Genomic DNA, 27,162 nt, shown 5'->3' with positions numbered 1-27,162 from the left:
CGGTTGTACCGTTTAGGTCACCGGTTCGAGGACAACCCCGGGGTGAGGCGCCACCTGGTGAAGAAGTCGTCGCGATGCCAACTGATCCGGATGAACTCCACACCACTGTCGAGCCTGAAGAAGAAGAAGAGGGCGGCGGATAAGAAAACTCACGAGGTTAGCAATAACAACAAGAAGTCCTAGTGACTGACACGGGCCAAATGATGCTTTAGTTATACTTGGTTGCATGCCGTGTCGCACACAAGTAGCTGATCTATTCATCACTCAGAATCCAGAATGAATTTGTGTTTTGAAACATGATTGAATGTATAGCCAATATGGATATATGTCCCTGCCTGGTTTGTTGATAGGATGTAATGTTTTGAGGAAAAACCCACATCCAACTAAACACACACACACACACACACACACACACACACACACACACACACACACACACACACTAAACAATGCTTTTTTGGAAGATATTAACTGCATTTTCTTAGATACAGCACTTAATTGAAGGAAGCACTTAAATGTCTTTAGGATAGTAACTATGATGTAGTTAGTTTAGGCATAGATTTGATGTGGTTTAGGTTAGTAAAGGAGGTTGGCCATATCTTAGTGGTTAGAGGTGCCTTCTAGTAATCAGAAGGTCACTGTTTCGCCTGCCAATCCGCCCGTATAATACGCGTCAAAGTGTCCCTGAGCTGAGCAATTCCCTAACATTTCCCCTCTCATGACCATCTCAGCGGCTATCTGTTGGGTGAAGCACTGGATTCCCCCCACGGGATTAATAAAGGCCTACAAAAAATTACATAGTATGACCTTTATCCGACTGAAAGCATGCTGTTTGTAATGCCTATCCTAATACATGAAGTGAAGTGGCTCCTTCTCTTCTCTAGGTGTTTGTGGAGCTGAATGAGCTGATCGTGGAGAAGGACCATGAGATGCGTTGGAAGGAGAGGGCTCGTTGGATCAAGTTTGAAGAGGACGTGGACGAGGAAACCGAGCGCTGGGGGAAGCCTCACGTGGCCTCGTTGTCTTTCCGCAGCTTGTTGGAACTCCGCCGCACCATCACGCACGGTAAGCTTGCACGCAATCATGCATAACGTGTCATGCTATAGTATAGTGTGGCCGTTGGGTAGACAAATAACAAGAAGGAAGAAGAAAGAAAGAACAAATACATAGTGTGCAAGTGAGATGGAAAAATCAAATAACACGTGGGATTTATAGTCTCACCTCAGAAGAAACAAACAAAACCCCCATCTCAAAAACCACTTCAAATGTGATTCATTGACTGCTGGAAAATGTATCTTCACAAAAATGCGCCAAACCTTGTTTGTGGAGTTCTGGGACATTAAGCAACGAGAAAGCAATTTGCATTTATTAACAGATCTCTGCACACTATACTGTACCTCTCAGCGCTTCTTTGGACTGCTGGACAATAATGTAATCCTATATCTTCAATCTTCAAACTACTTTCTGTTCTCTTCATCTCTAGGTGCCATACTTCTGGACCTGGAGCAGAACACACTGCCTGGCATCGCCCACCTGGTGGTGGAGACCATGATCATTTCGGACCAGATCCGAGCTGAGGACCGACCCAGCGTTCTAAGGGCTTTGCTGCTCAAACACAGGTCAGCTAGCAGCCCACTTTGACTCATCATCACGGCTTTGCAGGCATAAGTTATTTCACGTACAAGCTCCCTTCATTTAGTTTTCAAGAAAGTGGAAAAGGGTGGAGATGTAAAGAAAACTAGGAAAATAGGTCATACAGTATCTGTCAAATTCGAGTACAGTAAAAATGTGTGTATAGTGCATGGTTAAAATAAATTAAGGAAATGGAATGGAGCAGTTAAAAATAGCAGAATAAGGGTGGCACGGTGGCACAGTTGGTAGTGCTGTCGCCTCACAGCTAGAAGGTCCTGGGTTCGATTCCCGCTGGGGACGCTGTGGGCACTGGCGGCGTGTTCCCTCCTCCGCGTCATCAGTGCCCATACCCGAGGCGGGGGTTGGCGATAGGGCCTTTCTGTGTGGAGTTTGCATGTTCTCCCCGTGTCCCCTAGGGTAGATACCCTCACAAAAAACATGCCGTAATCCTGGTCTCTAAAACTACCTCCCCCTGGCCAGCCGGGGCGCCTGATGGAGGGGAAAGGAACTGGTCGGAATAACGTGTCCCTTCCACGCGCTACGTCCGGCCGGGGAAATTCCCCTCTGTCAGGTGAAAAGAAGCAGCTTGGACTCCTCGTGCATAGAAGGAGGCATGAGGTCAGTCCGCTGCCCCCCCAGGTTGGCAGAGGAAGTGTAGCGCCCAGGATTACATTAGATAATTGGCACTGGGTGATAAGAAAAACTGGGTTACAAAATCGTGGGATAAAAATTTATAAAAATAGCAGAATATATAGTAACAGATACTGTTTATATACAGTACATACGTGCAACCAATACCAATAAAACGTACAGGTGAGACATCGTTTATCATGTCAGTGTAAACTTAAGTCGCTCACATCTTCACACAACACAGTAACCCAACACATCTTTTTGTGCATTTCGATTGACATCTTTTGTGCATTTTTGATCGGTATAGTGATTCATCATCGTGTGACACGAGGAGAGAGTAACGGTTCATTTATACTTTGCTATTCGTGTTTGTCGTGCGATGAAGTATAAATTAGCCCAGAGGGAGTAGCCGGGGAAGGCAATATGCGTACGTTCGGGCTGTTTTGTTGATTGTATTCTTCCAGCTGTGGATGATTACACCGCCCCAAAGGCAAAGGAAAGCACGCTAAGAGCCCTGTGTGCCGTGCTCTAGCCTTGCAACAGGGTTTATGGAAGCGCTTCAGACATCTGTCATCTGTTGTGCGTGAAGGCTCAGCACTAGAAGGCAGTGACACAGTTTAGATTTCTCTGTGTTAATCAAGGTAATCTATCAAGGCTTGCATCGAGGAGATGTCGGTGGAAGGGCCATCTTTTCACACACGCAGAAAAACCCTGTGATCAAAACAGAAGCGAGTGGCAGGAGATTACGTGACATCTCGTCCCCCCTCTCTGGCGATCGACTACCAAAAGTCCCCACCTCTTATTGAATGGCGCTGACGTTGCCCTGCCAGGCTAAACAGAACCACGCTCGCCAAGAGCACGAGCTGCCCAGAGGCACTCGATACGTTTTGGACGGTTGCATAACGAAACGGCAGTATGTCCTGTATGTCAGTCCTGTTTGTATTGTTTGATTTTGAATTCTGGGCGTTTACTTGTAACAGAGTATTTCTACATTGCAGCATTGATACTTTTACTTACGTAAGTAAAACATTATAGAGTACTTTTTCCACCACTGCTGTCAGACTTAGAGAAGGAGAGCTGCAGGGTGCTGCCTGGTGCTGTCAGCTCCCATTAGCTCTTTTTGGGGATTTGTGTTAATTATGTGATACGTCACGTCTCGCACCTAAGCTAGTGATTTATGTGAGATATTATTGGCCCTGGCCAAAATCATTATCAGGGTTTAGCAGGATTATGACTGGTTATGATTTTCTGTTGGTGTCACGTGTACTCAAATTGGTGTATGTGTGCTACACATGCACGCATGCCATGGATGCACGTACGCACGCATGCACGCGCGCACGCACACACACGCACACACACACACACACACACACACACACACACACACACACACACACACACACACACACACACACACACACACACACAATGTCAATACCATTACTCTTCTGGAAAATTAAGAAGCTGTGTTCCGATGGATCCAATGTAGTTACTATTTTTGTCACAAATGTAGCACTCTGGGATTCCCTGTGAATGAAAAATGCAATACAAATAAAATGCATTATTATTATTACAAACCCGATTGTTTATGAAAGCCACAGGCATAACTAACCACCTTCACTCCCAAAGATGATCTACAAGCCAAGACATGCGGCATGTTGTGAGGTTGTACATTATTGTACTGTATATCGTATACAACATGCTTGTACGATGATGTAGAGCATTCATTTGTTAAAAGAAAAGTTGAAACATGGATATACAAGGTTTCTGCCTCACAGCAATAATGTGCAACCAGTTTTTTTGATCGCTGCACAAATCTCACTTGTTCTCAAACCCTTTCACATGGCAGCACTGCTAAACCACCAGCCCCCTCTCTCCCTCTCTCTCTCTCTCTCTCTCTCTCTCTCTGGCTGTTGCTTAGTAAAAACAGAATGATACCATCAGGTTTTAACTGCTAAACAGCGTTAGTGCATGGAAACTGCTGCTGCTTGGCAGCACTTCAATGAATTGCATTGAATCGATAGGTTATAATGCCACTTAATAGCACATGACTAACGTCGTGGTGTGTTTATACGTTTTTCGTTGCGTGATATTTGCCCTTTCGGATGTCCCCATAATGTGCTCTAATGACACCTTTGAAATGTACCGGGCCTTGTCATTATGTGTCAACACTGGCACACTGCAAAGTCCTGAGTGTAAATATGAGTATAAAAATCCCAACATTCTGCATCTCTGTCCCTGCTACTTGCAAACATACATACACAATACAGATGTGACACAATTTCAAACGGTCAAAGAACCTGCCATTGGCACTGCAGTGGATTGCCCAAGCATTGTCATTGACAAAGGAAGGGGGGGGGTTGCCAAGTGTGAAGTTGTGCCAGGTGCGAATTCACACCAGTCTGTCTGACTGACTGACTGAGACTGACTGGCATCTGGCTGGATTTTCTTTGGTGTCTGTCATATCTCTCTCCCTCTCTCTCTATCTGGCGTCATACACCGAACATAGCCGATCAACAAGTTCATAATAGTGTGTCGCGATTGTAGATCTGCTATTTTTGGTGCGCGATACCGGCATGCCCCAACAAATCAGGTTTGATGATCTCACACACGCGCACACACAGACAACGAGACAGCACTGAGCCGCTGTGCGCAGTGCAGTGCACATCCCGTCCTCAGCAGCCTTTCCGCTTCTCATCATGCCGTGTCACCAGCTGGTTCCATGGGGGGAAAAAAACAAAAAAAACACTCCCCCTAATTAGCCTGGGCCTCTCCAAGATGTGAAATTTATGATGTGGAAAGAAATACATTGAGGCGCTGTTAGAATTTAGCTCATCGGTTACTCGGGGCTCTTTAAAGATCCTCTGGATACTCGAGTCCTGGAGCACAATTCACTCCAGTGTCACACCTCGTTCCTTTGTTTTCGAGGGCGCAGTCGTGTCCTACTCGGACAGAGCGTTATTGGACCGCGTGGGCCTAATGAGCACGGCGATGATGTCACTGTTGGAGCGCAGGCTGCCGCGATGAAGCCGTATATATGGGCTTGGCTGATGACGCACTAGCGTATCTCTGTTTCCCTTTAAGGGGAAGGGGGACAACAACTAAAATCGTTAAATGCGCACAATGCATCTTATGGTCTCCACCAGGCTGAAGGCACGGGGAGAGAGAGTATGTTTTGCACTCTGTGTGTGTGTGTGTGTGTGTGTGTGTGTGTGTGTGTATTTTTATATTACTCAAAAATCCTGCAATTCGAATCGTTACACACTACTGTATATACTATATAGTCATGTGTTCAAGACGGATCTGTCCGATATTTCATATTCCATCCTAATTGGCTAACATTGGCTTTAAAAGTTTGCAGGATTGGCCCGTTTTGAACAAAAAGCCTCAAATCATGAACGCAGCGTGCAATTTACATGAAATCTTTCACAGACTTTCCTACTAGGCTGAGGAATATATCCCACCCTTTTCACATTGGCTTGTTATAGCGCCACCAACAGGTGGATTTTTGCAAAACACATTTTTGGAACAAAATGCCTCAAATCATCCAATTGCCATCCAAGGCTTAAGAAGAAATGCCACCCTTTTCACATTGGCCTATTATAGCGCCACCAGGAGGCCACAACCTGACCTGTGCCCCGAGGGGCACTTTATCTAGCTTATACTTTGTTTTGTGCCGGTGTAAGATAGCCGATCCCACGAGCTTGACGTATTGCATCACAAAGTGTTGTGAGCTTGAAAACTGCACAGTAAAGGCCAGCGAGTTATTTCTGTGATGTTTTTAACCTGGAGCGGTACTGTGCAGGTTTTGGTTGTGCTCCATTAAGGCTGATTTGGGTTTTCTTACCATTGGATGTAAGAAGACTTTCCACAGTGGGAGACAGCAATTAGCTCCCAATCGCCTGAAGCCGTCTAGCCAAGTGGCAAGAAGTGGATTAACAAACGTCTTGTTTTTGCTTTGATCTCAGATGCACTCAAATGAAGATTGCAACAGCTTTTTTCATATTCTAAACCATCCTGTCAGCTGATATTGTCCTAATGAATGTGGAGACCTTCTTTTAGTTATTCAATTCCATCTTTATTTCAGACTCAGGAAGGATTTCATGCATGGACTTCATGGATTTCATGCATAGATAGGGATGCAACACCACATTACAGAAAATATTAACATAATACAATATAATAACGAATCGGAAAATAGACGTCTCCCCATTCGTTAGAAGGACAATATCAATTGCCAAATGCTGGTACGGGTGTTTTCAGAGTCATTAAACATGGAGTTTGACGTTGAATGAGATAACCGGTATATGGGGGGTGGGTGTGTGTCTGATCAAATTCATAATATTCAATCAAGCAACGTGAAAACAAAAGTCAAATTCCCCTTTTCACCCTGGTATAACCCTTTCTCTCAGCCACCTGAGCGACCAGAAACACCACTTCCACCGCCACCACTCGTCCAGCAGTCTCCAAGGAAGCTCCAACCACCAGCACAACCACGTCCAGGACACCGTGCTGCCCGTGGTGGCCGAGGACCAGGACGAGCACCATGACAAGGGCCCGCCAATGTACGACCCCAAGCAGGACGTGTTTACCAGCTTGTTTGTGAGTTCACACTTTAGTTTTTTGTCTTTATTGGCTTTTGAAGATTACGTCTTAAAAGTGAGGACGGACAATTTAGGAAAATTGATATATGATGATGTGTGATGATAAGAGGGCCCCTCACTTCACACAGGTGTGAAGTTTAATGTTTAGAGCACTTATGACTTCATGAGGTGAATCGTTTACCAGCCAAGTCTGAGGATATGAGATATGAGCATTTAGGACGTAAACCGCAAGTCCCTCAGTTATCAATGGACTATATTCTGCCTTAAACTCGAGTGTGGGTTTTGGTGTATGCCCACGTCAATGTCACATTTCTCAAGTGATCCTAGACAGCTGATCCCAGCGTATTTTTCTGGTTGGAGCGTCCGACCGTCATTTAAATAATACGCCCTTAAATATTCTCGGGAATGAGAACTCCCGATTTTACGACATAAACAACTGGAACCAAACGAACGTGTGGAAATCCAACAATAAAAGAGTTTCCCCCTCGCTGCCTATCATGTCCATGCACGCACAGCACACCGCACACTGGAAATAAACAGCAGTGTGAAGTGCCAGTGCACATATGGGTTAATGAGAGACAGCCTGCAATATTATATAGGTCAGTTGAAACCCCAAATAATACATTTTCAATGGATTTTGTAACTAGTGGGTATGCTAAATAATATACTAAAATCAGACCTGTCTGAAGTGAGTGGTGCAACAGTGCCCCCTGTTGGTACCCTAAACATGTACATAGACAGACAGACAGACAGACAGACAGACAGAGGGACGGACGGACAAAGCTGGCATTGGAGTGGCTGCATCCTATGGTTGCACCACTCAAAATGTAGGGAAAATCTAAGTTCTTGAAAGACGTTATTTTCAAGATGGAGTCCGTGGTTAATTAAAATGCCTATAAGCTGGAGCCATCTTGAAACCATATACTGACCTACTGTATCTAATATTGGAACCTTTGCAAACAGACCACTAGGGGGCGAGCCCAACTCATTTGCGATGTTTTTGGAAAACCTTATGACCATACCTAACACTATGCCAAAAATGTATTGCATAACTGGGTGGGCTATTGTGAACCTCCAAGCAGTACGCTCACCTGGTGAAACACCTCACTGTCAGGTGAAAAGAAAGTGGCTGGTCACTCAACGTGTGTTAGAGGGGGCGTGTCACATGTGGCTCAGTGGATGTCTACACCACAAACCTTTTTCATTTCAAGGACCCCCATTTTAATACATTTATTTTAAGTGGCAACTCCTTTTTGAGGGGTTCCTCCTCGTGCAAAAATGTAAATGACATAAATACTTTTGACAAGAGGCCATTTGGATAATTGCACCCATCTCGCTCAATGGACTTGGATAAAAGCAATATATCTGAGCTGCCTCTTACCAGTTTGTGGTTTGCTTTATACTCACGATAATCACCAGCGAGGATCGATTTGAGCCAGATTTAGAGTAAACGCCTGATTTGGGGCCTGTGGCGCTGACACTGTACTTTGAATCACTCCTCTGTGAGGTCACAGCATGGCATAGGTAGCGCTTGAATTCAGAAAAAAAGCAGCGTCTCGTTCTACCCACATGCACTGGATTATGTTCCAATCAGCCTACAGGTGCTCCTAGTTAAAACTTCTTGATGCATTAACTGTGAATGGTTAATGTTCTCCATGGCTTGAGATGTTGGCAAATTAAAAACATCCCATGGAAACAAAATTCTCTGTTCAATTCTAGCTCTGTGTGCTCTGTCTCCTCTTAGACATCTCTCCACCCCCTGCCCACTCACAGCCACCCAGCTGCAGTCCGATCCCTGAAACTGCTAGCCAAAATTCCAAAAGATGCTGAAGCCGCTGTCGTTTTAGTCGGTAAGATCTGATGCTGTTGGAGTCAAGTTTCATCCATACATGGAAGGTGTATTCATTGCTATATCCAAGATTCATATCAAAAGACGCAGTTTTGTATTATCTTTGTCAGTCTTGACTTTACATACAGTATGCGTTTGTATGCTACTTACATCTATCTCTTATGGGATCAAATAAACTTTGCGTCAATGTTTGATGTCATGTAATTGCAGTGTTGTAAAGTAACAAAGTCCATTTACTCAAGTACTGTACTTAATTACAAGTTTGAGGCATTTTTACTTTACTGGGGTATTTCCAAGCTTCTTCTACTCTATCTCAGAGGCAAATATTATACTTTTACTCCACTACAATTATTTGAAAACGTTACTTTGTAGATTATTACAAAACATGCATTTAACTACTTCAGACCTATATACATTTTGCCCATTTCAAAATAGCCGATCTACAAGCTCACAATGCATCGCGAAGCGACACATTGTGAGCATACAGATCTGCTATTTCCAAATGATTGTTAAACATTTGAATTTTTTAAATGGGACATTCTGCATAATGAGTACTTTTGCTTTTGATACTTTAAGTACATTTTGATGCCAAAAAATACTTTTGCACTTTTACTCAAGTTAATTTCAAATTCCAGACTTTTCCTAAATACATACTAAATACAAAGTATTTCTATATTGCAGTATTGATACTTTTCCTACAGTATAGTACAGTATGTGTAATTGTAAATGTCACTAGGCTGCGTGGAGTTCCTGGAGCAGCCGGCCATGGCCTTCGTGCGGTTGAACGAGGCGGTGCTTCTGGAGTCGGTGCTGGAGGTTCCCGTGCCGGTCCGCTTCATCTTCGTCCTGCTGGGACCGAGCCAGGCCAACGTGGACTACCATGAGATCGGACGCTCATTCTCCACACTCATGTCAGACAAGGTATATACGTACATCCCTCCTCCGGCTCGGAGGCAGCATTCTTTGATTGTTTGGAGATTTGGATTTCCAAAATGTAATATCTCTCTGGTTTTATTTTTAAAGAAAAGCATAACCATAAATCCGTGTCAAAAGTGTTTGGGGACATCCCTATTTAAAATGTATTACAGTTAGATAGCGTATTGCATTTGCTAGAAGACATTTTATCTTAAAAGAAAGTCAATAATTTATTCTTACTATACTGGCTCAGAATGCGTCAAGGTTCAAGGTCACTTTTATTAGTGTCCCCGAAGGGCAAATGGTTTTACAGCAGATATAAGGCTTGAAACACATAATGACATGCATCAATCAAACCAAACTTATTGGTGCTGGTCACAAGCGTGAGCTGTGCCCGGACTACTTGCATCTCCAGAAGAAAAAAATGGGGGGGGGGGGGATATGCAGGTGGGGGGTGGGGGTAATGGACAGAGAGGGTGGGGGGGGGGGCATACATCACATCACAATTACAAGTGTCCTTGTATCGCCCAGGCTCGGAAATTCGGAATGCACTTGGGTGGGGGGCAGGGCGGGTTTTAGGTCTGGGCAACAATCAAAAAAGCTCTACCCTCACGCCATCCTTCAGATTGGAAGGGTTGCGTGCGTGTAGCGAAAGCATGCTACACAATGAATGTTTTACCCATGTTATTTACTGTTAATCCACTGTTTTGGAGAAATATCCTTGCGTGACCATCCATTGGATCTCTATGACTGGATTAGTGCTCACCTCCCACCTATACTCTCTCCTCCAGAACTTCCATGAAGTGGCCTACTTTGCTGACGACAGACAGGACCTCCTGAATGGCATCAACGAGTTCCTGGACTTCAGCATTGTCATCCCTCCCTCTGACATCGAGGGTAAAGACCTTCTGAAAACCGTGGTCGACTTCCAGAAGGAGATGATGACTAAGAGGAAGGATAAGGAACTCAAGAGACAACAGTCCATCCTACCTGGAGTAGATCTGGAGAGCAAAGGTACAGTACTTACTACTTTGCTGTAGTGCTGGGGAATTAACCAAAATCATATTGAAATGAATATTTGGAACCAACATGCTTTATCTTAATCTTGTTCATGTAGGTTAATCAAATAATCGAGAAGATGTTAATTACTATTATTGTTTTCAATTTCTTATCGATAAATAAATCAACACGTAAACATTCTAATCATTCAATCAATTTGTCTGATTAATCTCTGTGTACAATACAACAATATTGAGAATACACCGCTCTGCGACAAAGTATAAAATAGGTCTTAAAGGGGAATACTACTCATTTTCAACATTTTACTCATAAATATACCTTATAGTTGTTGTGTGGAAATAATAAAAATAAGTCCCCCCATTCTGTGTTGCCTGGAACTGGAGGTCTGAAAAGAATAAGTAACATTATGAAGTACATCTTGATGATGTTATAAAGATGTACTTCATAATGTTACAATGTTACTGTTATTCAACTCTATATTAATGAAATAGGAAAATGTTGAAAATTAGTGGTATTCCCCTTTAAGTATTTTATCGATTTGTTGGTATTCAAAAATAAATTAAATAATAGATAGTTTCAGCCTTAATCTAAAGCACTCTACAACCAATCGGCAGAGATGACACTCGAGGACCAAGAAGAGGCGGACCAGGAAGTGGACCCATTGAAGCGCTCCGGCATCCCGTTCGGAGGCCTGATCCACGACATCCGCCGGCGGTACCCGCGCTACGTCAGTGACCTCAAGGACGCCATGGACATGCAGTGCATCGCTGCCATCATCTTCATCTATTTCGCCGCGCTATCGCCCACCATTACGTTCGGAGGGCTGCTGGGTATGTTTTGTTTTTTCTTTTTTGTGGTGCTAGCCACTCCTATAGACAGCAATGTGTGTCTGTGTCCGTCCGAATACCTTCTGTATGTCTGAGTACAGAAATAGCGTTTGTTGACGCACCCACGCACGCACAGAGGCCAGGGAGGAGAGCTTGTACAGTACAGTATGTACAGCACGAGTACAGTATTTTTTTTGTCAGCAGTGGAATAGGCAGTGGTGGAAAAAATAATGGAAGTTTTGTAATAATATAATCAAAATCTACAAAGTAAAGTAAAGTTCTCAAATGAGTAAAAAGTATTTGCCTCTGAGATGTAGTGGAGTAAAAGTAAAAGTACAAATGTGTACAAAAGTGCAATTTTGCTCAAGTACAGCCCAACCCTTTCCACCACTGTATAAAATGTATATAAAATGGTTTAAAAGTATTCCAAAATCATGCTACAGTATCAGTCCTTTCTAATCTATACAGGGGAGAAAACAGAAGGCATGATGGGAGTATCTGAGCTGATCATTTCCACGGCAACTCTGGGCGTTATATTCTCGCTGCTAGCCGGACAGCCCCTCCTCATTATCGGCTTCTCGGGACCGCTGTTGGTGTTTGAAGAGGCGTTTTACAAGGTGCCCGAACAGAATACAGGCAAATTATAATGTATACCACCTGATTCTGTCACATTATTGAAACATTGGTAACTGCATTTTGAATGACTTGAAGGTGACCTGATCTGCCTTGGAAGGTGTACAGTACATTGTTTTGGCATTGTTTTCATTGAACAACCCCTCCCCCCTTTTGCTCCCTTCAGTTTTGCCAAGCGCAGGGTTTCGAGTACCTCACCGGGCGGGTGTGGATTGGTTTCTGGCTCATCTTCATTGTCCTGGTGATTGTGGCGGCGGAGGGCAGCTTCCTGGTCCGCTACATCTCGCCGTTCACGCAGGAGATCTTCGCCTTCCTCATCTCCCTCATCTTCATCTATGAGACGTTCTCCAAACTCAGCAAGGTAGCCGAGCGGCAGCATGTCGTTGCGGTCAGGTGGTGGAAAATGTGTATGTCCAAAAAAGATTACCTTTCAGGAAATAGGGGGAAGAAATCATGGATTCATTCTAGTTATTTGTCACCAGTGTTGATTTAGTTTTGGTCATAGTCTTTTGACTAAAATGTCATTTAGTTTTTAGTCATCTGAAATGTTTTAGTGCTAGTCTAGTTTTAGTCGACTATATATCATAAGATTTTAGTTGAAATGTATATACCGGTAGTCTAGTTTTAGTCTAGTTTGTATTTGTTGACAAAATTGTCAATATCTTTAGTCTTAGTTTCAGTCATCATAGCTTAGTTTTCATTTAGTTTTCATTTAGTTTTCGTCATTGAAAACAGGTAGTTGACAAACATATTTCATCATAGTTTTAGTTTTAGTCAACTAAATCAACACTGTTATTGTCGCAAGCTCTTGTTAGCACTTTTCAGAATCAGAAAGACTTTATTGTCTTAAAATGACTTTACAGTAAAAATGGGCTGAAGCAGTTAATCAGCAATATTGTATTTGTTTCCCAGGTCTTTCAGGAGCATCCGTTAATGGCAACCTACCCTACCACCACATCTTCTCCATTTGGCCCAAACACAGCCACGCCTGGAGGGGGACGACCCACCGAAGTGCTCAACCAGCCCAACACTGCTCTACTATCTCTGGTGCTCATGCTGGGAACTTTCTTTGTAGCCTTCTTCCTCCGAAAGTTCAGAAACAGTCCATTCCTGGGTGGAAAGGTAATTTTGCTATAGTGCGTCTCCCAACTAAACTAAACTTTATTTCACGATGGATGTCCGCCACACCCATGGGAATAATTAAGGTGAAATGATGTAGATTATATAATGTTATATTAATTCACTGAATCTCTCCATGTCTGACTGTGTATGTCGTTTGTGTCCCATATTGAATACAAAAAGGATGAAGCGGCTCCTCAAAGCTATTAACCACATAAGCCCTATTCAACCTTTCTCAAAATTTGCAGATCTACTTGGTCACAACGTAGTGAATGTGAGGTTGTACTTGTAGATCTACTCCTTTTGTGATTTGTTGATAACGTTTTTTCAAAAAGTTTGAAATATTTTCCCTAGAATGAGAGAGAGCGGAAGAGAAGTAGAACAAACAGAAGACAGACTTAGTACAATGTTTTTCCCATGTTTTATATATTCTTTTTTTTTAAATATTGATTGATTGACTTTAATTTGATAATGGAACTTGAAGGGTCTCGGATATGAAACGTTGCCCAAATTCAGTCATAGAGTATACATGTCATAGACAGGCTGGCAACATGAACTCTGCGATCCATTTTATGCTTTTATTTGTTTTCATTATTATTTTCTTTTATAAGACTATGTTGAAAGTAATGACTCATTGTCATTAAAATTGTCCAGTTCTTTGACTTTCCTATAGTGGGAATCAAACCCAGACAAAATGGTGCGAGAGCGCCAAATTCTGGCCATTTATTCCAGCAGAGAAATAACTGATTTTCTTTCTTTGGAAGAAGAGCATTATTATATTATTGGATGAAGTCTGTGGCTCTCCATCCAACTGTCAATAAAACGTTGTGCTTTTGTCTTTGAAGAGGAAGTAAACGCCCTGTTTTTAGTTTAAAGGTGAAGTCGCCCCCACAGTTTCCCATGCCCATTTGGTGCGTACAGTACGTTTAAGGCCATGTGACAAGTGGGGAATGGCAACGGCGAAGTGTGTTGAGAGGTCGCGTTGCTTTTGAAGCAGCAAAACAAACCCTTACTTACTTACGCCTATATCCCAACTTTGGGCATAGGCCACGAACCAGAGCTCTCCAGACATCACGGTCCTGGGCCATCTTCTCCAGCTGTCCCCATGTGTGGCCAGATCTCTTCACATCTGCATCCAGGTCACGGCGCCATGGTCTGCTTCTCTTCCTTTTCCCTTGTGGGTTCCAGAACAGGGCGTATCTTGTGATGCTATGATGCAGGCTTTCGAAGAGTGTGGCCGATCCACCGCCAGCGCCTTTGGATGAGTTCTTCCTCCATCGGGTGTTGATTTGTTCGCTGCCATAGTTCCCGCTTACTGATTTTATTTGGCCAGCGTATTGAGGATTCTTCTGAGGCAGGTGTTTATGAACGTCTGGATTCTTGTCATGGTGTTTGAAGTTGTTCTCCAGGTTTCTGCTCCGTACAGCAGGACCGGCTTCACCATGGAATTAAAAATCCTGGTCTTTGTGTTCATGGGAAGATCTGAGGCTCCCCAGACAAAAAACAAAGCCGCCTTTGTTTAAACGCGTGATTGGTTGTCTGCCACGTGACCATCCGTTTTTGATTGAGAAGGTTATTTCTCACCGCTGATTCCAACACATTTTCACTCTCAACACGTCATATTTCGATGCTCGACGACTTTACAGGCATATGCAAAGGCTGAACATACTGTATGTCACACTCATTGTACAGATATTCTACTGTTAGATGGATGTTAGGTTCTTAGCTTGCTTATGTTCCTTGATGACTATTTCTATGTATTTGATGTATTACCATGTGTTTACTGTAAATCGCTCTGGATTAAGATAATCTGCTATTGTGAATTGTATGTGCGATGCTGATACCAAGGACGCTCTTGCATGTACTGTACCATGTTGGCGACATTGGCTCATATAAACCAATTCCCGCCGTATCAGTATGAAAATCGGATGGGACTTGAGTTAATTTTAACGAGTGTTTTGTTGCTCTCCTCCCTACAGGCCAGGCGAATCATTGGTGATTTTGGCATACCCATCTCAATATTATTCTCAGTACTGGTGGACTGGTCCATTCCAGAGACCTACACACAGGTACTATAACTACTAAAATACTTGGTCCTTTGAATACAATAACTAAGTTATGTTAATGCATGTTTATAAAACACATACACATCAATCTAAAATTGACATTGCATTAAAACAGACTTTTCTGCATGTATTTATTAGCAGACACTCTTTGTGTTGTCTTAATGTTATTATTAATATTATAATTTTTTTCAGAAACTCAATGTGCCATCGGGTTTTTCTGTCACGTCTCCTGACAAGAGAGGCTGGTTTATCAGTCCGTTTGGTGACAAGCAGCCTTTTCCCGCCTGGATGATGGGGGCGTCCGTCGTGCCCGCCATCCTCGTCTTCATCCTCATCTTCATGGAAACCCAGATCACCTCGTACGTACCATCTTTTGGATGTTGTTGATGTTGTTTTCTTTGCCTCTCAGGACGGGAACCCCTTTTAGGGTTCTTGATAGCAGCATAAGATTTTTGTAATTTTTGAATAAATATTATATAAAACTTTAGGTCAGGATTTATAAGGCTTTTTTTTCTTTAAAAAAAAAAAAGTATACACCCGTCCTGTGGCTTGAATAAATCTAATTGACATGCGAGACGATATTTCGTTGTGGCCAATACATCGGCAAATTATTTGACTTTTGACTTTCGGTACGTTGCCCCATATCTGCCGGCAACGTACCATGGACAGTTTTGATGAAATCTGAGGAGGTTAGGAGTTACAAACGTCTGTTATCGCTCTCTGAGGGACTACAACCCCAAACAGATGGCAATACATTCCTGGAGAAAGAGATAGCACACATGGTGTCAACTCTGTCTGTCATCAGAAATGGCGAAATCCCCAAGGCAAGTTTCAGTATATCAAAGCACATCGGAGGTTGATGTAAACAAACAGCATTGATCTGTGTTGAAATGGCCATTCCAGAACTGTGCACATGGTGCAGTGGTGGAAAAGTGACAAGTACCATTTTGAGGTTTTTGTACTTTACTTGAATATTTCCAATTTCCAGTACTTTTACTTCTACTCCACTACATCTCAGAGGCAAATGTTGTACAGAATGTACACTACATTTTTTGGAAAACTTTTCCATTAAGTGTAGATTTAGATTATTATTACAGAACATACAGTAACTTCAGCCCAATATACATTTTGACTATATGAAAATAGCCAATCTATAAGCTCACAAGTGAGTACTCTATTTTTGTATAGTATATTTTGATATCAATACTTTTGTACTTTTACTCAAGTACATTTTGAATTCCGGACTTTTACTTGTAACTGAGTATGTCTACATTGCAGTATTGATACTTTTACTTAAGGAAAACATGCGAGTACTTTTTCCACCTCTGGCACAGTGGATGGGTTTAACGTTCAACACTGGAGTTACCCACATCGGTTTGGTTGTTTGTGACGGAAATATATATATTGTATCGTAATTTATCTGTCATCATAGTCATAATGGATGTTATGATTGCTATTTGAATCTCTTAAGTACTTTTTTCACCTGTGAAAACATCCTACTTCCACATATTATTTAGATTTAGATAAGAGCCCGGCCAGGTTTGAAACGTAGATAAACATAGATTTGATTAAAAGTTCTGTTTGACAACATTTCTTTTTAATTAAATTAAAGAAATTAAAATAATGTCAAATTGTGGTCTTTGTGTAGTTTGGATTTATTCAAGACAAAATACGGTAAATATAAGAGTATTAATTCTAGATTAATAGAATAGCCATTCATGTCGACCCCTTCCCGGCCCACAGGCTGATCGTCAGCAAGAAGGAGCGGCGTCTGGTCAAAGGCTCGGGCTTCCACCTGGACCTGCTGTTGATCGTCACGCTGGGCGCCATCTGCCCGCTGCTGGGCCTGCCGTGGCTCACGGCCGCCACGGTGCGCTCCGTCACGCATGTCAACGCCCTCACTGTCATGAGCAAGGCCACGGCGCCCGGCGAGAAGCCCATGATCCAGGAGGTGAAGGAGCAGCGGGTGACCGGCCTGATGGTCGCCGTGCTCGTGGGTAAGAGTCGGAGGAGCAATAGAGAAGGAAGGAGGGGATGCTTGTAGATCAGCGGTTCTCAACCTGTGCGTCGGGACCCCCAGGGGGCAGTAAAAGTGACAATTTAAGGGCTTCTAAGAGCTGCTTAATAAAAAATAAAAACGAACATTACTGCATCAAAAGTAATCAACAAACTATACTATAAAAACTGGTCAAAACATTGGCCAATTGTCAATTGATATAAGAAAGAGGGGAAAATTGTACTACAAGCTTGTAGAGAGCTTGATCTGCTATTTCCACAATGTGGAACCGAGTCAAACTAAATTGAATTCCTCAACTACTACAATTCCCAAGTGCTTATCAGGGTGTGTCTCCGGTTCAAATATGAATATGTTGGGGACAGGGGACGGACGGACATAAAATCCCCATTCTAGACGGGTATATTAATGACATTAGATGGTATAATGTTGAAAATGAGTGGCATTAGTTCCTAGTTTATTTGTTAGATACAGATTATTATTATATTAAAAAACATGCGTTAACTTCAGCCCTATATATACATTTCGGCCACTTGAAAATAGCCGATCTACATGCTTGTAGATCTGCTATTTTCAAAATATTTTATACATTTGACAACAATTGGACATTCTGCATAATGAGTACTCTCTACTTTTGGTTCATTAAGTACATTCTGATGCCAATACTTTTGTACTTTTACTGTTGTGCCGCGCTATGGGCTTGTACATCTGCTATTTTTGAAAAATCTCGTAAATGTGGCGCAAATCTTAAAAATATATATTCTGTCACAGTGAACGCTTTTAACTCAAACCTTTGCTTCTGGGGGGTCCCTGGAACAACATATTTCCAGATGGGGGTCTGCGGCCAAATACAGATAATTCTGACAATTTCCTTGACATGAAAAAGGTTGAGCACCACTGACAAAACTTTTAAGATTTAGAAGTCTTTTTTTTTTAGAATCGTTCTCAGGTCTACTGTAAATGGGTTAAGTATGAAATGTTGAGAGTACACTGAAATGAAAGCGTATGACTGACTCCTCCTCTTCCCCCCACAACGACACCAGGCATGTCCATAGTGATGACGGACATGCTGCGTCTCATCCCGCTGGCCGTGCTCTTCGGCATCTTCCTCTACATGGGCGTGACGTCGCTGACCGGCATCCAGCTGTACGAGCGCATCACGCTCATGGTCACGCCCGCCAAGCACCACCCAGACCACATCTACGTCACCAAGGTAACTAAAACCAAGCACCACCCAGACCACATCTACGTCACCAAGGTAACTAAAACCAAGCACCACCCAGACCACATCTACGTCACCAAGGTAACTAAAACCAAGCACCACCCAGACCACATCTACGTCACCAAGGTAACTAAAACCAAGCACCACCCAGACCACATCTACGTTACCAAGGTAACTAAAACCAAGCACCACCCAGACCACATCTACGTCACCAAGGTAACTAAAACCAAGCCCCACCCAGACCACATCTACGTCACCAAGGTAACTAAAAGCAAGCCCCACCCAGACCACATCTACGTCACCAAGGTAACTAAAACCAAGCACCACCCAGACCACATCTACGTCACCAAGGTAACTAAAACCAAGCACCACCCAGACCACATCTACGTCACCAAGGTAACTAAAACCAAGCACCACCCAGACCACATCTATGTCACCAAGGTAACTAAGGTGGGATTCATGTTTGCATAGGAAATGACTAGTTTTTTGCTTAGTAAATCTTCTCAAGGAATGCCTTGAATTTGTTATACACCGGCAGGCCAAAGCCCGGATTACTAGTAACCATGTCCCTAACCCTATACCGCACGCGGGAAACCACGTAGTTGGAATGGCGGTGTGTCGGAATGCCACTCTGTCGCCCCCTTGAACTATAGGAGCTGAAACTCGTTGCTTTGAACGAGTATTTCCCTCTGCTGCTTGGATGATGGTTGAAGCACTGTTGCATGCAGATAGGATACTGGCAGCAGCGCTACTGAAGCCAAAAATGCTCGCATACCGTGTATGCAAGGTGTGAGAATGCATTTGGAGACTCACTCGTAAAGCTGTTATTTAAAGAAGCCATTTGCGGTTCCCATTTGCTTGCCTCATGATTGGAGGGGGACATGCGCTCTAGATTACCATGCCTGTGCGTGCGTGTACGTGAAAGAGTACTGTGGGAACGCCCTGTGTAGCGACCAAAGCACCACTGACTGCAACCATTAATTGTTTTCTTAGTGATTATTCTATCTAATCCTTTTTTGATGAATGGAAAAAGTAGTACGGCCTGGAGCTTGCAGCATGAAATTATAAAGAAGTTTAGGCTTGCATCGTTAACTCTGAAACTGTACACTCTTGGAGTTACACATGGATTATACACTGGCAATTTGGTGATGTTCATTTCTTTACAAAACATGAATTAGAGAGAGTTTATTGACCGTTATAATGAAACTGTAAATACATGATCAGGTATGTTCTTCTCATGGTCTTCATAATTAAGTGTTTTAATACACACTTCCTCCACTAGATGGAGCTTCAAACATGCAAAAGTTTGTACAGGGGAAGAACTCTGCACTCTAGTGTCTAATATGTTTTACATGTGTGATGCGTTTGTGCGTCCTAAATGTGTTCAGGGCCCACCCATCTGACCATTTAAGAAGACAGATGGGTGGGCCTGGATGTGCATATTCAGAGGATGCTTATTTCAACTAGACCTGTACGTGCCCGTCACAGTCGGCCACCGGCCTACTTGGGAACGATGCAACTTGGGAACCTAATGATATACATACGTTGTCATAGCACCCGTCAGCCGGTGTCCCACATGGAGATCTGTGTACGTGCCTGTGTGTGCCTGTGTGTGTGTGTGTGTGTGTGTGTGTGTGTGTGTGTGTGTGTGTGTGTGTGTGTGTGTGTGAAGACAACAAACTGAAAAGTGTATTTGGCAATCAATTCGGCCCACTGGCAGAGCCTGATTGGTTGAGCCTCAATTAGCTGAGGCAGAGGCTGGAAATAGCACAGCTGACAGGAGTTGACCTGATTAGGCCCACTGGCAGAGCCTGAGCAGAGCCTTTTGTGGTGGTTCTGGAGAAGCGTGGGTCAAACGGTTCGTGAGTTACGTGCATTACAACCGTACACACACGTACGCACGCAGAGACGTGGCGCATTTATAGTAGGATGATCGGTCAATCAATCAATCAATCAATCAATCAATCAATCGATTTATCTGTATCACAATGAAAACATCTTTGTCAACCTTTTAAATGCTTTTTTATACAATGTTTTATACACTAGTCTAGTTTTGTCAATTATTTGTAGGCTCACTTGCCATATCCTCACAGCCCACCATTTGGCCCCCAGAGCGAGAAGCACTGTAATCCAGGATTGTGGCATGTCTCTCTCTCTCTCACCCCCTCTGTCTCTCTCTCTCGGCCCCCTGTGCAGGTGAAGACATGGCGTATGAACATGTTCACCATCATCCAGCTGCTCTGCATCGTGGCGCTGTGGGTGGTGAAGTCCACCATGGTGTCGCTGGCCTTCCCCTTCATCCTCATCATGACCGTACCGCTCCGCCGCCTCGTCCTCTCCAGGATCTTCGAGGAACGCGAGCTGCAGGCGGTAAGGTTTGGTTTGGTCGGGGTTGGCTCACAATGCCAGCATTCCAGGCACGCCACACGTTCTTGGGAACGTTGCCCACAATCCTCTAATACAGCAAACAGCCGCGGGATACTTTTTTTTTTTTAACCCAATCCAAGCCATCCACGACAGCCTACATGATAATCCGCGGTACACGTGCACAGGGTTATTAGTGTCTTTTCTGCTCAAAATGGGACAAAGTACCATGTTTGGGACCTTATAAAACATTAATCCGTGCTCGCACTGAGAAAATTAATCCACCGCGAGTTAGTACACAGCCTAAAGTGAGTGCTTCTTCTTTGGTAATATTGCGCATTTCACTCCTCACTAATCCCACCTATGGTAACGATATGGAATCGGTTAAAACCAATTTGAAGCTTATTCTATTTATCTTTTTACAAAAAATGTCCAATCTACTGCTGAGCTGAGATGAGCTGTGTTTTGACCTATTTTTACGTTTTTGTTTGTGAGCTTGTAGATCTGCTATTTGCAAAGATTTTTTTATACATTTGAAAACTTGAATTGGGACATTCTGCATAAGGAGTCATTTTACTTTTGGTACTTTAAGTACAACTATTTTTAAACGATAAACGATTTTTGAATCCTGAACTAGCACTTCTACATTGCAGTATTGATACTTTTACTGAAGATGATAATCATGGTGAAGTCTGTGTTCACAGTTGGATTGCGACGAGGACTCTCCCAACTTCGACGAAGATGGTCGTGACGAGTACAACGAGATCCACATGCTCGTCTAGATGTCGGACAATAAGACTTTTCCTCCTTCCGTCCTGCGACGCTGGCCAACCACGGCAAACCTCTGGTTGGATTTCATCCAATCAGAAGGAGAGGATTCATGCAGAGCCCTGTGTGTTAGTGGGTAGTGACGGTGAGGAAACACACGGATTGCTCTTTGTCAAAACCTATAACCGGATGGTACGATCTTACCTTATCATATGTCCACCCAAAAACCTATAGCTAGATGATAAGATCTGATCTTATTTTATGTCCGTCCCCCCGTCCCCCCCAAAAAAAAAAAAAAAACTATAGCTGGATGATAAGATCTTATCGTAAATGTTCCCTCAAATTGTTACAGGAGCAAATCTGTTGATGACCTTTGTGATGGCATCATTGTGTTAACCTCTCTGAAAATCTGATTCCTTTACAGGCCAGTGAATTGCTCCACTTTCAGTGTGTGTGTGTGTGTGTGTGTGTGTGTGTGTGTGTGTGTGTGTGTGTGTGTGTGTGTGTGTGTGTGTGTGTGTGTGTGTGTGTGTGTGTGTGTGTGTGTGTGTGTGTGTGTGTGTGTGTGCGTGTGCGTGTGCGCATGTGTGCATGCATGTGCGTGCGTGTGAATTTCGTTACACTGTATCCACCACTTTAGTCCTCTTTCCCTTTAAACCTGCTACAGGTTCTGGGCTTGTGTGCAATCACGTCTGTTCTGTTGATGTCCAGTATAACTCATTACCACAGTGGGCCCGGCGTTAATGTGTGAGATGCTTTGGGGTTCACGTCAGTGGGGATGGGGGGGATGTTGGCGTCAGTAGTAGTACTATAATGTGAACAGGCTCTCACACGGTTATGCAAACCTATAGAGCACGATGAAGGTTCTCTTATTTTGTCAACTGCACTTTTGAGTACACGGCCCGAACTTGCGGCGGGGGATTTGTAAGTGTATCGACGCGTAGCCCTGTTACAGTAAGAACACTTGTTGCCCGGGTAAGCCAACCCAAATGAACCCCACTGCCTGTGTAATTAAGCTGCCTTGTTCTCGTTTTTACTACTGCCATTGCCTATAATGTCTCAATGGTGTGCAAGCGAGGAGTTAAAAATGTAGTCCTCTTTCCCTTCTGTATGGACTCCTTTAGTAATGAGCACTTTGACTGGGCAAAAGTTCACAATGGCTGCTGCCAAACGAGCTCCCTGGCCGAGAGCCTCCACTCTAAATGTAGTCTCCCTCTGCAGCCAAAAATTAAACCGAGACTGTAAGGTACAGTATTCTTCGAGGGTGCTACTGTACTTTATGTCACGTTTCCTGCCCAACATGCTAGACCACTGACCCCTACACTGAAAAGTTCATTTACAGGTGCCTAACATAACATGCACAGCTACCCATATAAATAGTTGAGCGAGTGGGCAGGTGCCGCAGATGGACCTGTTATTGAAGAAACCTTCAATAACAGGTCCATCTGCTGCACCTGCCCATCTCTCCAGAGGTTTAGTTAACAGAAAGTACATTTCCAGGTCGGGATAACTATTTCATCCAATCAGAAGGAGAGGATTCATGCAAGGTCAACAAGTGCAATTGGAAGTGATGAAATGTATAAATGAGCAAGCACAATTGGAACTGGAATATTATACATTTTAAGCTAAATTATCTCTTTCTGATCTGTCCCACATAAACATGTATTTTCTGTTTATACTAAAGAGCTGGAGAGACAGGGTGACCTGTGTTACTGAACAAACCATCCATAGCAATCATTGTTATTGAAGTATGGAGCTTTACCCTTTAGAAAAATGTTTTTAAACTAAATCTATATACTGTAGCTTACAGCACCTTTAATTCAGAGAGTATACAAATGGGCCCTTGCGCATCCATGTGATTACATTTGTATACTCTGTGAGTTGCAAATAGATAAATGAACACTGAGGTTTTTATGTGTTGTTGTGACTAGTGGGTGCACAAGTAAACTAGCTGAAACGTTCTCTTGCTTATTTTTCTACTTTGTTTCGTGTAAGTTATGTATTTATTTTTGGGAACCTCGAGTGGTAATGTTTTGATGCAAAGTCATATTCTGCTACCGAACGAGCATAATGTGGAAGAAACCTCTATGATGTTGATATTTTAAAGAGAAGAATGTCAAAGCACAGGCTAAACTGGAAGTCCGTCACTTTTCATACGTTCTTTAATTTGCGCTGCGGGAGTTCCCCGGTGTTGTGCTTTTTTTTTTATATAATTATTTTCGCGAAAGGTCACGAATTATATTTGTGACGCGCTTCACTGGGAAAAACATAGCAACTAAAGCAACCACATAAGCTAGTGAAAGCATTCCCATAGAAGCATGGGGAAAGGTTGAGTGTTGGCGAGATTTATGAATGATTCATTGTACAGTAAGTTTGTGAGCTCGGAATTTTAACGTTCCATCTGTATTTACAGTGGCTTTGAGATATGGAGTGTTTTATGTCCTCGCATCCAAAATGCTGAATTAATGTAGCCGTTGGAACCGCTGTTGTGACACAGATACATTTCTTTTTTCCCCCCTAACCTAACTGCGATAAAATTAAAAGATCTTCGTTGGTCGGGTGTATGGTGCTCGGTTTGTATTACATGAATATTGGTATCTTATACCAGTGGTTCTCAAAGTGGGGTCTCTAAGAGGCTTCAGGGGGTCCCCAGCTAAATTAGTGATAGTTAGGAACAAAATGGGCATGGTCTAATCTCTAATGCATACCAAACTGGAGGTCCTTTAACTCCTTTTGACCCAGATGCTAGGATGTGATCCAAGATGTGATGGAACTTTTCACAGGTTTGTGTGAGAAGTTCCGGGAGACCATTCCAGCGGTGGAAAGTAACTGACTACATTTATTACTTAACACATACCCCCCGTTAGACTAGGCAGGATCGTGAGGCCAGTGACAGTCAAATGCCCCAAAGGGCCCAAACCCCACTGTAGAAGAAGAGATCCTTGGCAATCAGGAAGTGCAGCCCCCCCACCCCCGTCCCGTCCCACAGTCTTCCCTCTAGGCAGTGAAGGAGGCGCGGCAGAGTTGTTTTGGTCCGTGCAATGTAAGAACAGGGAATAATAACCTTCCAAAGCGTGCACGTCGGATCCGTATGTAGGCTGTCTAACTGTTAGACTCTAACATGTGAGTAAAATAAATAAATAAAAACTCAGCTGAAAATTCTGCACAGTTGTGTAATGTTCAGGGTTGAAAACATATTTTGACTGACACGAGGAGTTGCTGTCGGGGGCAGAGACCTCTTAGCTTATGGTGTTATTTTTCTCGTAAATTAGTGCCATACTTGATCATACAGCATCACACAAAATTAGCAGATCCACAAGCTCGAAACGCGGCGCAAAGTGACACATTTGAATCCTGAAAAGTACCAGTATTGGACATCATGAGGTTTCCACCCGACAGTTTCGATTTGCAACAAAATGTTACCTGATGCTGTAACATTGACCCGTGAAATCATGTTTTTCTTCTCTAAAACACATTGATAGAACTAACAAAATGTTACCTGATGCTGTAACATTGACCCGTGAAATCATGTTTTTCTTCTCTAAAACACATTGATAGAACTAACAAAGCTGAGCTGAGTATAGGGTTTCATTACAGAGCATTCCCGTGCCAGACCACTGTGCCTAATGTAATGCATTAGCTGTTCTCTAGAACATCAGCATCACTTTTATTTGGCCAGATACGATATGTACGTAAATCAATTTTGATTCAGTGGTTGCTTACAAAAAAAGAAAAGAAAAACGGATAGATACCAAATGATAGTACATAACAAAGAATTATTACAAAAAAAGAAACATATTTTAATCAAAATAACTGCAGTAATACAATATATAAACAGATACGCTTTAAAATTGTGAAGGAACTGATTATGAAAACCGTGAAGACCCATTGCACTTGGCAAGAAGAGGGCGTGCAACATAAAATTCAGTCACAAATCATTAGTCCTCTGTTGGAACTGTATACACCAGATTACTCTATTGCTGCAGCATCCAAACATTGAAAACAATCCACAGAACACATTTAACCACTTAAGCCCTATTTCTTTCAAATAAATAAATTCCAACACTTTCAATATTTTTGAAAGAATCCAAAAATGTGCTTAAAATGCTTAAAATGTGTCGCATCACATTGTATAGATAGACAAGATATTTGCCAAATATTTTAATTTTTTTGTTAGATATAAACGCAATGATATATCTACATTTACACTCCATACTCTCATTTATGTGTGGGTGGGCCTGTACCATTATTTTGTGTACCATATAGACCTGTATTTACCCAACATTTCAGTTCGAGAACAACCCAAACTTTGAATTATGAATTAACCAAGCCCTTATTAATAGTGAAAATAGCCGATCTAGCTCACAACGCCCTGTGATGCGCTATTGTCACTATTCTTAAACGTTGTTTTAATGTATATAAAGAGACATTCTTCTGAAAAATGAAGGGTTAGTGAACCAAAATTGGATCCCGACCCATTGTTGGGGTGTAGACCAGGAAGTAGAGTCACAGGATATGTTTTCAGATGTACTTCATTGTGAGACACGCCAGGGCTCTGTCTCTGGGGAGATTGACCTTTGATCTGTAAATATTGCTGCCCAACCTTTAGCTTGTTGTCCCTTTTGTGTACATAATGCAGTCATGGGAATACAACACTTGGGAAGTAAAAAAAATAAGAAAAAAGAGATACAGTATAACAAAATTAGCTTCCTTGCAAATAAAGGTTTTTTTTTGTTTCCCTGAAGGAAATCCTTGCGACGCCACTATGCAGTGACAAGTATAAGAAAGCTTTTAACTACAACTGTGTCCATTTTTTATATACTGTTTCCAGGCGTATTCAAGTATTGTGCTAAAATGATAGTGAAACATGTGCTTTTTTGTACTGTATTACAGTTTCCAAAACGTCACTTCTTAACTGGAAACTGTAACTTCATCTTGTGCTGTAGAACGTGAATCTGTGAATAAGATCCTACTCTCGCCTCGTCCTTCATGACCCCACTGCATGCGTGACGTTATTGAATGTACCAAGCGGTACGGTTGGCAGAGATGTCATTTTGCCGGTTATATTGTCTTTGGACAGCTGGTTCTCCATGGCTGCATGCAGTTCTCTGAGATGGAAGCATGAAAACAGACACATTCTTTCCCACTATTAGCCCAATTATGCGTACGACAAATAGTGAAAATAGATCTACAAGCTCACGATCCATTGTGATACAATGTGATTTTTTATTTAAATATATAATGTACTATATATATTTATGAACGTTTTGAATAATGATGCCCAAAAGTGATTGGTTGGATAACCTTATACTGTGTAGCTCCCTTGTGATCGGAGTCCAATGTTGGACTTCTGTTCTCTGTGAGCGAGACGTCGCAAGTGCCCAGGATTGACCACACAACAGAGTTTTGGGATAACTATTGTGGTACGTTTTAGATACAGACAGTATGGCAAACATGCTAAAAGACAACTTTTGAAGTCATGTCAGTTGTGGGCTCCAG

General features: G+C 42.7%; 1 protein-coding gene across 2 annotated transcripts in view; it reads left to right on the top strand.

The window, feature by feature from the left end:
* Positions 1-24,219, top strand: part of slc4a3 (solute carrier family 4 member 3) — a 51,075-nt gene extending 26,856 nt beyond the window's left edge. For both annotated transcript variants that reach the window (XM_080785300.1, XM_080785301.1), the window contains 17 exons: positions 17-156; positions 885-1,065; positions 1,484-1,619; positions 6,675-6,864; positions 8,611-8,716; positions 9,452-9,636; positions 10,422-10,644; positions 11,265-11,480; positions 11,946-12,094; positions 12,277-12,471; positions 13,023-13,232; positions 15,209-15,298; positions 15,488-15,654; positions 17,039-17,292; positions 18,353-18,522; positions 20,728-20,901; positions 21,600-24,219. In XM_080785300.1, the coding sequence (XP_080641426.1) occupies positions 17-156; positions 885-1,065; positions 1,484-1,619; positions 6,675-6,864; positions 8,611-8,716; positions 9,452-9,636; positions 10,422-10,644; positions 11,265-11,480; positions 11,946-12,094; positions 12,277-12,471; positions 13,023-13,232; positions 15,209-15,298; positions 15,488-15,654; positions 17,039-17,292; positions 18,353-18,522; positions 20,728-20,901; positions 21,600-21,677 (2,864 nt within the window). In that variant the 3' untranslated portion in view covers positions 21,678-24,219. The remainder of the gene's footprint in view (positions 1-16; positions 157-884; positions 1,066-1,483; positions 1,620-6,674; positions 6,865-8,610; positions 8,717-9,451; positions 9,637-10,421; positions 10,645-11,264; positions 11,481-11,945; positions 12,095-12,276; positions 12,472-13,022; positions 13,233-15,208; positions 15,299-15,487; positions 15,655-17,038; positions 17,293-18,352; positions 18,523-20,727; positions 20,902-21,599) is intronic.
* The last annotated feature ends 2,943 nt before the right edge of the window (positions 24,220-27,162 follow it).

The sequence above is a fragment of the Protomyctophum bolini genome (genome assembly GCF_963924005.1).
Source record: "Protomyctophum bolini genome assembly, chromosome: 16".
Taxonomy (NCBI): domain Eukaryota; kingdom Metazoa; phylum Chordata; class Actinopteri; order Myctophiformes; family Myctophidae; genus Protomyctophum; species Protomyctophum bolini.
Note: the sequence above shows the minus strand (reverse complement) of the source record. Positions and strands in the feature narration are given on the sequence as shown.